Consider the following 15,953-nt stretch of genomic DNA (forward strand, 5'->3'; position numbering starts at 1 on the left):
TTTCATTCAGGCAAAACTATTACGTGGTAATTAATTTAACAACCTTCTGACTTATTTCTGACTATATTTTCTATAACCTTTTTTCTCAGAATATTTACAATGGTATGCTCCTAACTTTGGTTTTACTCTTCTCCCAAATGATTGCAACTTAATTCTGGCAATTTTCTTCTCATTTCCGTTTGTGAATATTCAATTTGTTGTTCGAAATCAATCATGGTTGGAAGCATTTAAGCTCCGTGTTAAATTGTGACTTTATTTGCGTTAAATTATAGCCTGGTAACTTAATGACTTGTTTTCTTGTCAAATTCTGATATTCCAAAATTCTGACTTTAGTCCTGCAGTAGCTATGATACGCTAGACTTTTAGTATGAAGTTTTTTCCTCAAATGATTTTAAGGACTTTAAAAGCTGAAGAGTGCATTACATTCATTGTCATCTCATTTGTTTTGGTGCCACATCCCCAACCCACCCCCTCATTGAACAACCTTGATGTTTGTATTTTGGGGCCAATTTCTGGACCCAAATGTGACTGTTTGTACCTTTTTCCAGGGCCCCGACACCAAGAATTCCAAAGTACATCAAATGAAAGAAAAACTACTCACTAAAAATTCGGATACAGGCCTTTGGCGCATAATTTCAGCATGAACCAAACATGCACTTTAACCTTTACAGGTGAACTTAATTTGACCCTTTGAATCTCCAGCGGTTGAATGTTTCCGTACATTTTGCACAACTTGCTGTTTGACAAGGAACTGAAGGGGAACTTTCACGTGTTTCGTCCATGAACATTTCCCAGAACGTCTACTTGTATGACTTTCTGTGACTCTTCCAGTCTCTCTTTTGCAACCGGCTGATGACACTTCCTTCTGAGAACATTCTGTTTGAAGCCTCACCCTGGCGGGGTACCGTTGATCAATTGTTTGGTGTCGTCTTGGTCTCACAATGTCAAAAGGTAATTGGAAGCAGAAGTCAGCCAACCTCAAGTCCAATCAATGTAATGAGATTGGAGGTGTTGGTTAAAGCTCCCTTGGCCTACACTTTCAAAAATTTAGAGGTGAAATGAAGTCCACCTGTAAAGGATAAAGTGCATATCACGTTAGTTCTGAAATTTCACCCCAAAACTCAATATCCCGAAATAGTGAGAAGTGTACATTTTGACCAGATCCAGCTACCCTCTTTGGAATCCTGACTTTTAATTTGAGGAAATGGGTTGTGTTTGAAGATCGTGGGTGATCGGGGCCATTGCGTTGCTGTGCCTGCTGGGCCTCACCTGGGCCTTCGGGCTGATGTACGTCAACGAGAGCACGCTGGTCATGGCCTACCTCTTCACCATCTCCAACTCGCTGCAGGGCATGTTCATCTTCATCTTCCACTGCGTGCTGCAGAAGAAGGTAGAGCGCTCTACCAGCGGCTGCATGGCACTCATTTCTACAAAACAGTCACTTTTGTCTTCCCTTATTTTGTTCAGGTGCGTAAAGAGTACGGCAAGTGCCTCCGTACGCACTGCTGCAGTGGCAAAAGTCTGGAAAGCTCCATCGGTTCCAAGGGGAATGCGTCTCGTGCTCCTGGACGGTACTCTGCTGGTTCACAGGTTGTCTACCCTTTTTTTCCCCCATTGAAATTATTTCCGAGACTTGGAAGAAGAAAACTTTATTAATTCGTTTTTAATAAGATGTTTGAGAGTGCCTAGAAATCTTGGGGCCCCAGGCAATTGCTTGTTTTTGCCTAATGGTAGTCTGCCTTTGTGAGGCAGAATACCGTCTGCCTCACCTTGTGCTTTTATCTGCGCTTTATCTATAAATGCAAATATTAACTAGAAGAGCATGGCTATATCAAATTAGAGTACATACTGAGTGTCCGACAACATTATATAGGAGTACAGGCCTTTCCCAACAGGCCCCTCTGTTGTCGTGCCGTAATTTTAACAATAAATAGTGCTGTTGCTCTGTGCTAGCTCTGCTTTCGAGTGAGGGATTGCGCAATCTGAGGTGAGGCTGGCTGCTCGCTGCCGCACTTTGCCTCTGGCCCATGTACAGTATTTAAACAGGAAATATGCAAATTCATCCATTTTCCCTGTGAAAACATTATTGGCTTCAAAAAGAAAATCAATATAAACCAAGACAAGAGAACTAAAATCAAAATCATTTTCAATCATAACTGTTCATTTATTATTCAAAATGTTTTTGCTAAGCATTTTTGCTACCCCCTCCCCCGCCCATTGACCAATGTCCAATTTTGTGCATTTCCCCTCTGATTGAATCGTAACATCTTTAACTCATTTCTTACTTAATTGACAAAAAATTTCAATAGATTTTCTTCAATGTGTTGTTCCTCATTGCGTATTTTATATAAATATATATATATATATTTTTTTTTACGGCTGTTGTCTGTTTATTAAAAGAAGACTAATTACCCACCGGCGAAAATTGGTGCTGATACTTTCCAATAATTCATCCTGCTAGGTGAAAGATGCAATCAATAATCATAAGGGTTCATTTTTAATATAATTTTTATTTAATATAACATTTTAGGGAAACAGGCGGCACGGTGGGCGACAGGTTAGAGCGTCTGCCTCACAGTTCTGAGGACCGGGGTACAATCCCCGGCCCCGCCTGTGTGGAGTTTGCATGTCCTCCCCGTGCCTGCGTGGGTTTTCTCCGGGCACTCCGGTTTCCTCCCACATCCCAAAAACATGCATGGTAGGTAAATCGATTACTCTAAATTGCCCGTAGGTGTGAATGTGAGTGCGATAGGTTGTTTGTTTGTATGTGCCCTGCGATTGGCTGGCAAGCAGTTCGGGGTGTACCCCGCCTCCTGCCCGATGACAGCTGGGATAGGCTCCAGCACGCCCGCAACCTTTGTGAGGAGAAGCGGCTCAGAAAATGGATGGATGGATTTTAGGGAAACACAGAAGAGATGGAATATGGTACATTTTTCCTTGTCATCTCGATTGTTCCCGCATTCCTCCCATGGCGCCGCCAGAGCATCGGATGATTTGCGCGATGTGCTGTAATGGAACACCATGTCCATTTTCCAAAAGCATGGGACTCGCAGCCGGCGTTCAATTATAAATAGTCCTTAGAATCGAGCACACGGAAGCAAACCCACGATTGGATTCAGCATGCAGATCAGCGCCTTTAATTATACACGCCGCTTTGACGAGACGTCAGCGTTTTGATCTGACAGGTATGGGAACACTGGAGAAGATGCCAAGCTCACCTTATGAAAGAAGACACAAATCATATTGCGGTTGTCATGTTGCCACGTTTTTAATCGGAGGAAAACACAGTTGCAGTTTAACATCCCTGAAGAAAACAACTTCCGGCAATGCCAGGGCATCACTCTCACGCCATGAGTTCCTGCCTATTAGCGCTGTTCTGCTATTATGTTTGCTAAAAATGAGACGAAATACTTAAATTTTAGTTTTTTTTAATTTGGTTGCTGTTAATTCAGCCCATGATTGATCATAACACTGCTATTATGTTTTGTGAAAATAATAATAAGAATCATCTAAAAACATGATTTGGATGCACAATTACCCAATCGTGTGATTTTTCAGGCAACGCCAGGGTGTCACTATTTCGTCAATGGTTTCTGTCAATCAGACGCCACGTTTGGTAAATTGGTAAAAAAAAAAAAAAAAAACTCCTCTTCAAACAACATGATTTTTATTTTTTTTTGGTAAAAAATAATAAGTATATTTAAAACCATGATTTTGACACACAATTACTTCATAGTGTGATTTTTCAGCAAAGCCAGGGCATCACGCTCACATCATTCGTTTCTGCCTGTTAGCAATGGCGCAGCTATTATGTTTGATCCCCCAGAAATTATATAGGTTTTTTCGCCGGCAATGTCAGGGAATCACTATAACATCACAATATATATCATCCGTAATTTAAAATAATTTTAAAAAGAGGGATAATCTAGCTATTAATATGTTTGGTAGAACTCAACAGAAACGTGTTGGTGCAGAATTGCTGGATGCTTAGTATAATTTTTCTAGCAATTATCAGGGCATGACTCGCCAACCATCGTTTTTTTTTCTGACTATAAGCATGACTCGAACTTGATTCTCCGCGGGGCCCGAGCACACCCAGAGGATTTTAACACTCAAATTTGCCCACCAGCTCACCGACACCGATACATGTCTAATCCCAAGCCCCTGTGGCGCAGGATCCAGAGTTGTCGGATAGCGGGAGACCCTGAGCTTGCGCAACAGCCCATGGGACTCGGGCATAATTAACTCGGATCGCGCCGTCTCGGATTGAGCCGTCGCACCCCAGAGGCCGATTCGGAAAGCCTGACTGATGACTTTATTATTGACTGACTGCGAATGGTCCCGCCTTTGATCAGAGGCTCGGCGGACGCGTGGCGTCATTCGACGATGCGGCGCGACTCTTTTAAACGCCGTTGTCTGTTGTCTCCGCAGAGTCGCATCCGCCGGATGTGGAACGACACGGTCAGAAAACAGTCCGAGTCGTCTTTCATGACCGGCGACATCAACAGTTCGGCGTCACTCAACAGAGGTATTTGCTCGACTTCTATTTGTAAATGTTATGAATTTTCAACCATGAAAATTATTTAGCGCCAAATTCTCCAAATGTTTGCATTTTTAAATTGGATTATATCCAATGAAAAGCCTAATTTTGCATTTTGTTGTTGGTTTTTATCCAATGCAAACCACATATCTTCAAATTTAGCACTTTTTTTTTTTTTTTTACTTTTACATTGAAACCGTTTATCTAAATTTAGCATGTTTGTTAGTTTTTAAGCCAATGACACTCATGTATATAGTATACAAACGCAGCATTTTTTTTTTCACTTGCTAACCATGTATTTCTAAATTGATCATTTTTAGCATTTCAAAATTTTTCTGTTTATTTTATCCATGAACAAGCACATTAGTTTTTAGCCAATGGAAACCATGTATCTCCAAGTTCAGCATTTTTTGGGGGGTTTTTAGCCAGTCAAAAGCACGTACTGTATCTCCAAATGTTTAATCATGCACGACGGCTGTATTCGTGTGACTTTTTTCCTGAGGTTTTTGGTGGCGCCTGGACATTGCATTGGTCTTTGGTGCTCGGTAATATAAGTATCCAACAGTTTAGATTAGAGAAAAAGTGATGTTTTATTGTCAAAGTGTGGGTCATGCACGTCATGGATTATTAATAAGGGCCTTAATTCCAAATTTAAGAACTGCTGAATTGCCACCTAAAAGTCAACGTGGGAGAAAATCCTGCTCGGAAAGAAAAAAAAAAAAAAAAAGTTGTAATGCATTTAAGGCAACGTTTCTCAAGCTGTGGTCCGCAAGCCATAGCTTGGGCATCTGCAAAATAATTTCCAATAAGTCATTATTAAAGTAGCATTGTAAAAAAATAAATAAAAAAGGGCTGAAAACAAACCAATGCAAGTGCAAATAAAACAAACATAATCATCCAATGACAACTCCTACTTTAGCTTTGTGCCAATTAAAAGCTTGTTTAGGATTTGTGACATATCATCCTATAAATCTGAAATCCCTGCATGAACAAAGGTACATGTTTTTAGACAACAAAAGGCATATTTTTACAAGAATATAGCCCCTTTGTTTTTTTTACTGTAAAAGTGTATTTTCCAGAATAAATCGTGTAATATTACAAGAATAAATTAGCATTTTTGCAATCCAATCTAAACTTATTTATTGAGCACATTTTAAAATAACAGTGGACTAAAGTGGTTTTCAATTGATATAAAACGAAATAAAATTAAAGGAGATAGGAAATATAAAATGTAACATTGTGAGAAATTAAGAATTTATGATCATTAAGAAATGATTTAAAAACTCCCAGCAGTGGGGAGGCAAGTCAAATGTGGCTCAAATACGACTTTCTTCCCTCGTGAAACTTTGACTTTAATGACATTCCCGTACATTTATGACTTTTTATCCTGGCCAAGTTCGCCAAATGACTTTATTCTCATAACATACCTTTTTGATTTTTTTTTCTTCCTCCATAGAATATGAATTTGTTCCCTTTTGTTACGATTTGATTTTTGAAAATCAGCAACTTTTTCATACCTGGACCCAAAAAAGTTCGAGACCCCCCTGGATTAAGGAGTATGACCTCAATAATTAGCCACTCAGCTCATGCTGCCATCAACAGCTTTTAACCAGTCAACGTGGCTCCTACATAAAAATAAAAGCCACATCTGAATTATTCACGGAATTTCATACAAGTCCTGCAAGGCGGCGGCGGCGTTCTGTCACCGCCGAGTTTCAAACGCGTCGCCCCGTTCGACTTTGCCCAATTTATGAGACAGGATAAATGCGGGATGTGTCACGGAGGAAGCGGGTGTGCTGTTTATTGAACGCGCTGCAATTTGGGGGAGCGTCAAGCGGTGACTGCTTTTAAGAAACAAAACAAACATCAACAAGACTAATAAATACTTTGAATGTGAGTAAAGCTGAAAGCCTGCAATTATTCATTAAGGCGCTTTTTCAGTGAGCGCAATTCTTTCTGGGATGCTGCCTGGCTTCCTTGAAATTAAATTCAACAAAGGAATCATTTTTTTCGAGAGAGATACTTTCATAGGTATTTTTGGAATGAACACATTTTAATTTAGCATGTTTCAAAAGCATCTGTGTCCACATTTGTCCCCAATTGCGGTCATGTTTTTTTTTTGGCCATTTTGTTTCCCCTCAAATTCAATTTTCCATCTTTTTTACGCACTGAAAACCATGTAATGTTCCCTAGCTATATCGCGGTTCACCTATTGCAGATTCGGTACGTTGCATTTCATTTTTTTCAGATTTTGAGTGTGCAGTGGACCTCCACATTTTATTTTATTTTTTTCTTCGAGAACCAACCCCAAAAATGCTTTTTGGTGCTTTATCACTGCTTATTCAAGAATTTTATGGGTTTAAATCTTTTATCGCTATCTTGGTGCCACGGAACTATGTTAAAGTCAGTTGAGGAGCTTCATGTAGACAAAAAGTTGGACTTTGCCGACATCTTGGTGCATCTATTGGTAATTCAAATGCAAATGAATGAAAAATTGTACCCTGTATCTACATTGTTAAGCTTACATGTGATGAAAAACATGTAGCTCCAAATTGTTGCGCAATTTCCTCCAATCAAATGCGAGCATATTCAAATTAGTGACTCGGTAGGAGGGTAGAAAATGCTCCAAAGGCACAAAATTGAACATTTCTATCCGAGCCAATGTTAACTTGCGTTCATACCGATGATCGTGATGAGCATTTTGTCCCATTACGCGTCGGAAAAAAAAAAAAAAAAAAAAAAAAAATCACATTAGCACATTCCGTAACTGCGCCCTCCGCTCTTTTTGCTGCATGGATGCACTAATGGCTAACATTAGCGCTTGGGTTTCATCAGTTGCGTTAGCTTTTGTCAGTCCAGTCGTTCCCCCCCCCCCCCCCCCCCCCCCCACACCCACACAATTAATGATCATGTGATCATTTGGATGTTAATGGCTTTCGGCTACATCTGCCCAACTGATATGTGTTTTCTCTCTCTTTCTCCCGCTCTGTCTCAATTTATCCACCCACCTATACCTGTTCCTGCCCCCCCCCCTCCCCCTCCCCCTTTTGCTGTCCTACTCTGTCTTCTCTGGCTGCTGCAGGGGCAATGGCTAACCATCTTATACCTAATGCACTCCTACGTCCTCATGGCACTAACAATCCGTATAATACATTGCTCGGGGAGTCGGCAGTCTATAACAACCCTCTGGGCATGTACAACGCGCAAGGTGTGCTAGCTTCTCTTCATTCTTTGAGCTGGAGCAGTGTGTCTCCATCACCCCCACAGACAAACAAACAAAAACAAGCTGAATAAACTTAAATGAGCACTAACTTTCTACACTGCTCCAGATGTTTACCGGTTTGGATTCTGGCTATTGTTTATGATGGCGCACGTGAACGATGTTGTGTTAGCGCTAGCATAGCATTGGTGTCCAACGAAAAGCATGTATCTCCAATTGTTTACGATACCGTATATGAGGAAAATACCTTTATTGCTATTGCTATGCGCAGCTTTTGCAGTCTGCCAGTGAGGACACCTCTCATGTTGTGTTAGCACTAGCATAGCAACGAAAAGCATGAATCTGGGTCATTTTCACAAAATGTAATTCATAATGCTAAAGACACGTTAAAAAAAATTCCAAATTATCAAGTTCATTTTTTTTTATGCCGTCTTCGTTTTCTATGTGTAAAAATGTCTCCCATGCTGAAACAGCCATGCTTGAAGTCCTGTTTTCAAAAAGTTAAAAACCGCCATTTTATGGCCGTCCAATCCAAATGTAATCCGAACAAGAAGATTTCTTTAACTTGAATGTGACCATCAACAATGATATCGGCTTAAATTTTGCCACAGCTTCGTTAATAGAACCTCTTGACAGTGCGAAGTGGCGCCGGACCACGGAAATACCATTGGGCATAACGGTAACGACAAAGAGAGTCATGAGAGTTGCACAATTTACATGTGTTGCCCTTCAAATTCTGTGTAAGTGCATAACTGATCCTAACTACTCATTACACTCTTGTCTTTATACATCGATAATAACGGTCAAGACACGCAATTGTTCTGACTCTTTCACAAATCCATACATATCTGATGATAACAACAGCACTAAACGGCATCGATTTTGCTGTCTGCGATTGTGAGAATGCAAATTGGCTGCCGCATGCACTTGTGATCAACAGATCCCTCTGGTGTATTGCAACAACATAATGAGGTTCCCTCCAGTGGTAAGAAGAAGACGTCTTTACCGTTATTGACCAAATTATAGGAAAATGACCCATATCCAGTTGTTTATGATACTGCATGTGAACAGAATAGCTTCATTGCCATTGCAATACACTGATTTTTGCTGCCTAAAATGGCCAGGACACCTCTCGTGTTGGGTTAGCATTAGCATAGCATCGTTGTTGCTGCTATTATTTGTTTGGGGTGTGTGCATTTCGATTGGAGCGTTCACTGTTTTGCTTATTTTCTGCTCTTCTTCCCTTCATGCTGTCCCTTTAAGAGCCCTACAGAGAGACAAGTATGGGAGTCAAACTAAACATTGCATACCAAATGTAATTGACTTTGGCTTTTACTTCCTTCTCACTCCGTGCTGACAAAGTCACGCAACAAAGGCCCTTTTTTTTTTTTTTTTTTTTTTTTCTCTCTTTTTCTCACAATAATCGCACAACGCACATTGGCACATTTCAAAAACAGTCGCCGTTTCAACACGGTCCGACGTTTAAAAAGAGACATCAATACGAATTGACTTGCATTTTATGGGGGCTGGATATTGAACAGTCGCCTTTGTTCGTGCACTTTGTATTGTAACTAACAATGCTATTAAAATGCTCCTACGGGACAATATGGCTGGATCCAGATTGATTTATCACTTTTTTATTTTTTATATTTTAGTTCTTTCATTTGTTTGTGGTTTGTGCTGTTGTGCTGTGCTTGAGCTTTGTGCGAATATCTGTGTTTCCCATCCATTCAAATGTAATTTGACGATAGGGTTCAAATGCAGTGGAACTTCTGTGGTTCGCATTTAGATTCAAAAGTTCCCATAGAAAGCAAAGAAAAGTTATATTTATCTTTTTCGGTCAAGCTGTGCCCAACGTAAACACATTTCTTTTCATTAATTAAAAGCATGTATTTCCTTATGTATGCACAAAGCATGTCTGTATCTCCAATTTTTTTTTTTTTTTTCATGATGTCGTCCAAAACAACGTGTGTCTAAATTTTGCATTTTCCTCCAATGAAAAGCATGCGTCTCAAAATGTAGTGTTTAATTTTTTATTTAATGGAAATCATGTATCTCCAATTTCCCCGCAATGAAAACCATGTCCAGTTATCGTACTTTTTTTTTTTCTTTCCCAATGAAAATAATGAATCTCCAATTTTCATACACATATTTTCTCAGTAAAAAGCTTGTATCCCCAAATTGTGCATGTTTTTCTTCAGAGGGGAGCGCATGTAAGTTTTCCTCCGACAAAAATCATTGTCTCCAATTTTCGGCATGTTTTTCCCCAATAAAAAAAAAAAAAAAATTGACAATTTTCTCTCCAATAAAACGCATGCTCTCCAATTTTCAACCCTTTTCCACTCCCCAATATCTGTATCTGCAAGGGTTTTTCTCCCCCCAAAAAGCACGTATCTCCAATGTTTCATCCATAACCTCGAAAACTTTCTTTCGAGGCAACAGTTTGGTCCATTCTCCAACATTAGAGGTTCCATTGTCTACGACTGAGTAGCAATATAAGGTTTTAATAGATATAACCGTGTTTTGTGTCGCCTCCTTGTTTGCAAAAGTGCACTCTAACCAATTGTGGAAGGCATTATGTACAAAAAGATCTTTGGGTCAGCACCGATTTCAGACTAAAAGCGCTGCGGTGTTATTTGCGCGGCAATTACGTGCCATCAGCCTTTAACACGGCCGTTTTCGCCTGTCATTCCAGAGGGAATTCTGAACAATGCCCGGGATACAAGTGTCATGGATACACTACCACTGAATGGTAACCACGGCTACAGCATCGCCAGCGTCGACTACATGAGCGACTGCGTCCAGATCATCGAGCGGGGCTACAATCACAAGGAGACCACCCTGGAGAAGAAGATCCTCAAAGAGTTGGCCTCCAATTACATCCCGTCATACCTGAACAATTCGGCGGAGCACAACCGCAACCTGGTCAACAAGTTGGTGAACAACGTCAGCAACGGGTCCAAGGAGAGCGGGTACGCGTTGGGACTGCGGGCGGCCGTGGGCGTCAACTCCGAGCACGTCACCTTCGGCGCCCACCCCGACGATGGCCTGGGCTTGGAGTCCGACGTGCCGCTCTTGCCTCAGAGAGCGCTACTCCCGTCGGACCGCTCGTTCGACCGCTCCATCAAGCGCTTGCACCAGCCGCCTCCGCCGCCCCTCCCGCTGCCCCACCGCCCCTACTCGGCCGCCCCGACCTCGTCGTCCCGGCGGCGGATCCCGCAGGAGAACAGCGAGAGCTTCTTCCCCCTGCTTAACGACGAGCACACCGAGGAGGACGAGGGCTCGCCGCCGCCGCCCGCTCACCGCCAGAGAGACTCGCTGTACACCAGCATGCCCATGCTCCCGGGTCTCCCCGCAGGCCCCAAGGACGGGGGTGAGGCCAAGAGTCCCGGGGCCAGCTCGGACGACGTGTACTACAAGAGCATGCCCAATCTGGGCTCCGGGAACCACCTCCACCAGCTGCACTCCTACTACCAGCTGGGACGCGGAAGCAGCGACGGCTTCATCGTGCCCCCGAACAAGGACGACCTGTCCCCGGCGGAGCCCCTCCAGGAGCCCTCCCACCTGGTGACCAGCCTGTAGACCCCCTGCGAGGTCTCACCGTTTTTTTTTCCTCCATCAGTCGTCGGCACTTTGTTTTTAGTGCCGTGTCTCCGAGACTACCGTTGCGGGAGAACTGCGACAAAGGGAGGGGCCAGCTAAAGACGTTTGACCTCCCGCTCCCGCGTTCTGTGTGAAAACCTAAAAAGGATGTAGTCAGACCCAAACAAATCCAAACTATAGACAAGAGACTATTTTATGATACACATTGAAGTTCCCCCCCCCAAGGATTTATTTGGCACATTTGGTTTGCTGAAGAAGTAAAAGCAAACAAACAAACAAAAAAATAATGTGAACGCGTAGCTGCTCTTTACTTTGTCAAGTAATAAAAGGGAGGAAAAAAATGATTCTATGTAAATGTACAGATAACTAGCTAAGCTTTTGTTTCGGACGACCGACCCCGTGTCTCTGTTGTACGTGTGAGCAATTTTTGTTCCCCTGTTCTTTTGTCACACACACGTAAAAAACAAACAAAGAACATTACGTAATTTGTGCAACGTCTTTGTTTTCAGGTCTACTTTTGTTTCCCCCCCTCCTTTTCAGTGTAGATAGCAGATTTCTGTTCCAGTGGTTGTCAAGGAGGTGTCCCACAGAAAAACGTTCATGGTGTGGGGAGTAGAAAAACGGGAGCACTGATGAGCACTTAGGCACTTCTTGTACAATAATGGCTGTTGTACTTATTAAAGAAAAAGCTTTTGGAGTGTTAAAAAAAAAAGATGTTTTTTTTTTTTTGTCTTTTATTTGTTTACAAATAAAGTGGACGTTCACTTAGCTTGAGGTGAGTATACATTTTTTTTCAACAATACCATTGAGAGAAATATTTGTGATACTTATTCAATAGTGTTAAGTGAAAGTAAATGAAAAAAAGATTATTTCACTTAGCTTTTAATGCATAATTAGTTTAGTCTGGTTTAGTTTCGAATACCACAAAACAAATAAAATCAGTTTCTGTAGGCTTCAAAGGCAGCGCAACAGCAAGCTTGCAAGCTAAATGGAACGCAGCCATCCCTCATTGGCCCCAATGCAACTTTGTTATATACAATAATTAAAAAATATATATATTTTGTTTAAATCGTGAATTTATTTTTGAAGTATGATAAGATCAAAATTTCCATTGAAATTCGACCCCCCCCCCCCCCCCCCCAAAAAAAAGTTCTTAAAATACGTTTCTGTACGCATGCAGAGTGCAGGAAGTTTAATGGAACGCGGCAACCCTTCGTTAGCAACACTGCTAACACCTGCTGTGGAAGTGTGTTTTTTGTTTTGTTTTTGTTTTTTTTGCAAACGTCAAATTGGCTGCGTAGATTAAGCTTTCAAAAAGGACCGTAGGACACTCATACTGTGTTAGCTCGCTTATATGTTTATATTTTTTGACAGGTTTTTTTTTTTCAAGCCAGTCTGCCTGCGAGCTTCAATGCTAGCTGAAGAACCCACTGAGAATGCTATTACGTGAGTAATGACGTTTATTTGCATATGAAGTCATTATGTGAGGTGCAACACTGTGAACATTAAGTGAAGTCACGCAATACGTAATACTAATAATTCCGAAACGTCACAGTTTGGCATTGAAGCGTTTACACAGTAATAGCTAATAGCTTTAGCTACATTGAACTGCTGACTCATGCTTGCTTCTTCTTTTTTTCCTGACGACACTTGTTTAGCTCACCTCTTAGCCACAGCGCCCCCTAGAGGCTATTTCCTCGCCACACTTAGGCACAAATATGGAAAATGGTCACCTCCTGGGTGAGTTTGTGAAGTGCCAAAGACTTTGCTACAAAGGCAATAATGTATTGTCCCTGAGCCAAAAGTTTTTCATATCATAGCAAACCCAGGATTCCCCGGTGTCAAACTCAAACTCAGAGCCGGGACACCACATCATTTTATGTGGCCCGCGAAAGCAAATTATGTGCAATGAATTAATGTTTCTTGGTACAACACCAAAATTCAACTTGTCTTTACTTTTAATAAATTTGAGATATTGCAAGCATTTGTTTGTTACCCATCCCCCCCTTTAGAATCAATTGAATAATTGTTGTTTAGTGTCTTCTGATTTCAGAACTAGTTTTCAATCAATTTGTTGTCTATATGTAACAATATGAGACGATCATACATTTATATGTTCACGGTCATCATGGCCCTCTGAGGAAAAACAACTATGTTGTGGCCTGCAAAAAAAAAAAAAAAAAAAAAGTTTGACACCCTTGGATTAGATAATTTTTTAATTTGGCTGTTTTGTTGGTGGGGAATGCAGCATAAATACAACACATGAATACTATAGTACGTACAGTAGTTACACTTTATAAAACCAGTTAATTTCTTTACATTACTTCATTCTTTACAAGAAAACTTTTTCACTGAAAATTGACGATTTTATTGTCGTAAATTTGAGTCTTTTGGCTCGAAAAATGTGCAAATCTCTTCGTGAAAATGCAGATAGAAACCAACATAAATTGCGACTTTATTTGAACGTGTCAGGCAAAATAGTAGCTTTTTAATATATATTTGATCATATTACATATATATCTTTTTACATTGTTTTCATTGCTATTATTAAATTGTGTTCATGATCATTATTTTTTATTATTATTTATATAGTGCTTTTGCCAACGACAACAATTCAAATAATTATGAATTTTGCTTTATTTCCTTGACAATGAGTTGACGGGGGGGGTGGGGGGGGGAATGTATGCAGCAGCCATTATCGTGGTTCAATTGGAGCAGTTATCTACAGCAACACCTGCTTGTTATGAGGCCACACTGGAGCAGAAATGTAATGACACATGTCATACTGTCTGTGGTGGGGGGCCGGGGGGAAAAAAAAAAAAAAAATCAATAGCTGTGAATATCAGGCAGAATTCCAAATGAAAGGTGAATCAATGTCATCTTGCCCTTTGTGAATTGGGACAACCTGAAAAAAAAAAAAAACATTAAATAAGTGTTCTTTTATTTATTTATTTTGGGCAGGATAACATTGATTGGAGGTAGAGCAGTGAAGTTTTTCTCACAAGGTCACAGAAAACAATACGCAACGAAGGACACACACACTCGGGCAGAACACTCATGTAAGAATTGGGTTACTAAGCCGTCAAAATGTTTTTAAATTATTTTATTTGTATTATTTAATTGATTTTTTTATTTTATTCATCATTAAGCGAAAAAAGGCAATGCATTTTGTAAGGTCGCAATTTTGGTTGTTGCGCTTTTGGAGAAGGTAAAAAGGTCATAATTAACAAGGCTGTTTTTTAAGAGTTGGAAGTCTCGATTTTCAGACAAAAAAAAGTCATAGTTTTGCAAGAAAAAAGAAAAGCTTATTTGTTGACACCAATGTGATGCATTTTGGCGACCCTCAATGTATAAAATAAAAGTAATAATAATAAATAGAAAATGATAAAGAGCAAAATTTAAAAAGAATAACAATGAAAAGAATGTAAGACGTACACATAATATGTAATATAATGAAATACGTTTTAAAAAGCTACTATTTTGCATGACAAATTTAAATAGTCACAATTTTTGTTGGTTCCTATCTGGAAAAAAAATCATCCAGCTAAAAGTCTCAAATTTACGATAATAACATCGTCATTTTTAAGTGAAAAAGGTTTCATGTACAGAATGAAGTCATAATTGTTCAGGGGGGGAAAAGTAATAAATTTACAAGAATAAAGTAGTTTTTTTTCCGGAAACAGACATTTTTAAGAGAATAAAGTCATATTTGAAAATATAAAACATGGTGGCAGAATAAAGTTTTTATTTAGCTTGGTTTTGATCAGTGTGCAATGGGAAGTCGTTGTTTAAGTAAATATAGTTTTAATTACAGTGGACCCTCACATATTAGCGATTCAGCATTCGTAAATTGATCTATTCCTTAAAAAAAAAAATTAAACCTAACCCCGTTATTCACAGAAACCCCTGTTTGTTTGTTTGATTTTTACCCAATCACCCGCTTAAATTTGTATTTTTTTACCTGATCCCTAGCATACTGACATATTTTTAAATTTTTCTCTTTTCATGGCAATTATAACGGACGTCAATTATTTTCGCGGATTTTCGCTATTCGTGGGATAGAATCTTTCAAATATACGGTAGTGTTTTAAATTCTTGTTCATCATTTAGTTTGTTTTAATCATACATTTTGTACACATCTACGGACAAATAAAAGATGCATCTCACATTAAGAATAGTATTTTTTGGGGGGAAAAAAAACCCTTTCAAGAATAAAGGGGTATTTTTTTTGTTGTAAAAGTCATACATTTCCAACAATAAAGTTGGATTTGTTTTCGGAAAAAGACGTATTTTCACGAAAATAAAGGTGTTTATCTCGCAACAATAGAATTGTCATTAAGGTTGGTTTTCGTGGCATCTGAGTCGCCGATGGTTTGAGCGCGAGGACATCCAACTAGCGGTCCGACGAGTCGCCGGAGTCTTTGTGCGCCGCCGTCCGTCTATCGCCAATCAACAAAGATAATCTTTTGAATTAAGAGGAAAGGGGGGTAAAAAAAGAAAGCCAGGGTGAACACTTTTGATGTGATAAGCAGCCTTTTGTCCACGCAGGCAATGTTATTTTAATTAAATATATGAACACATGGTCGCGGC

The 15,953-nt window shown here is 40.0% G+C and overlaps 1 protein-coding gene across 1 annotated transcript in view; it reads left to right on the forward strand.

Annotated features, from left to right (window-relative positions):
• Positions 1 to 12,057, forward strand: part of LOC133397801 (adhesion G protein-coupled receptor L3-like) — a 125,771-nt gene extending 113,714 nt beyond the window's left edge. The window contains exons 24-29 of the mRNA XM_061669113.1: positions 1,222 to 1,390; positions 1,468 to 1,590; positions 4,432 to 4,528; positions 7,623 to 7,748; positions 9,024 to 9,041; positions 10,456 to 12,057. Coding sequence (XP_061525097.1) covers positions 1,222 to 1,390; positions 1,468 to 1,590; positions 4,432 to 4,528; positions 7,623 to 7,748; positions 9,024 to 9,041; positions 10,456 to 11,342 — 1,420 coding nt within the window. The 3' untranslated portion in view covers positions 11,343 to 12,057. The remainder of the gene's footprint in view (positions 1 to 1,221; positions 1,391 to 1,467; positions 1,591 to 4,431; positions 4,529 to 7,622; positions 7,749 to 9,023; positions 9,042 to 10,455) is intronic.
• The last annotated feature ends 3,896 nt before the right edge of the window (positions 12,058 to 15,953 follow it).

The sequence above is a fragment of the Phycodurus eques genome, chromosome 23, assembly GCF_024500275.1.
Source record: "Phycodurus eques isolate BA_2022a chromosome 23, UOR_Pequ_1.1, whole genome shotgun sequence".
NCBI lineage: Eukaryota > Metazoa > Chordata > Actinopteri > Syngnathiformes > Syngnathidae > Phycodurus > Phycodurus eques.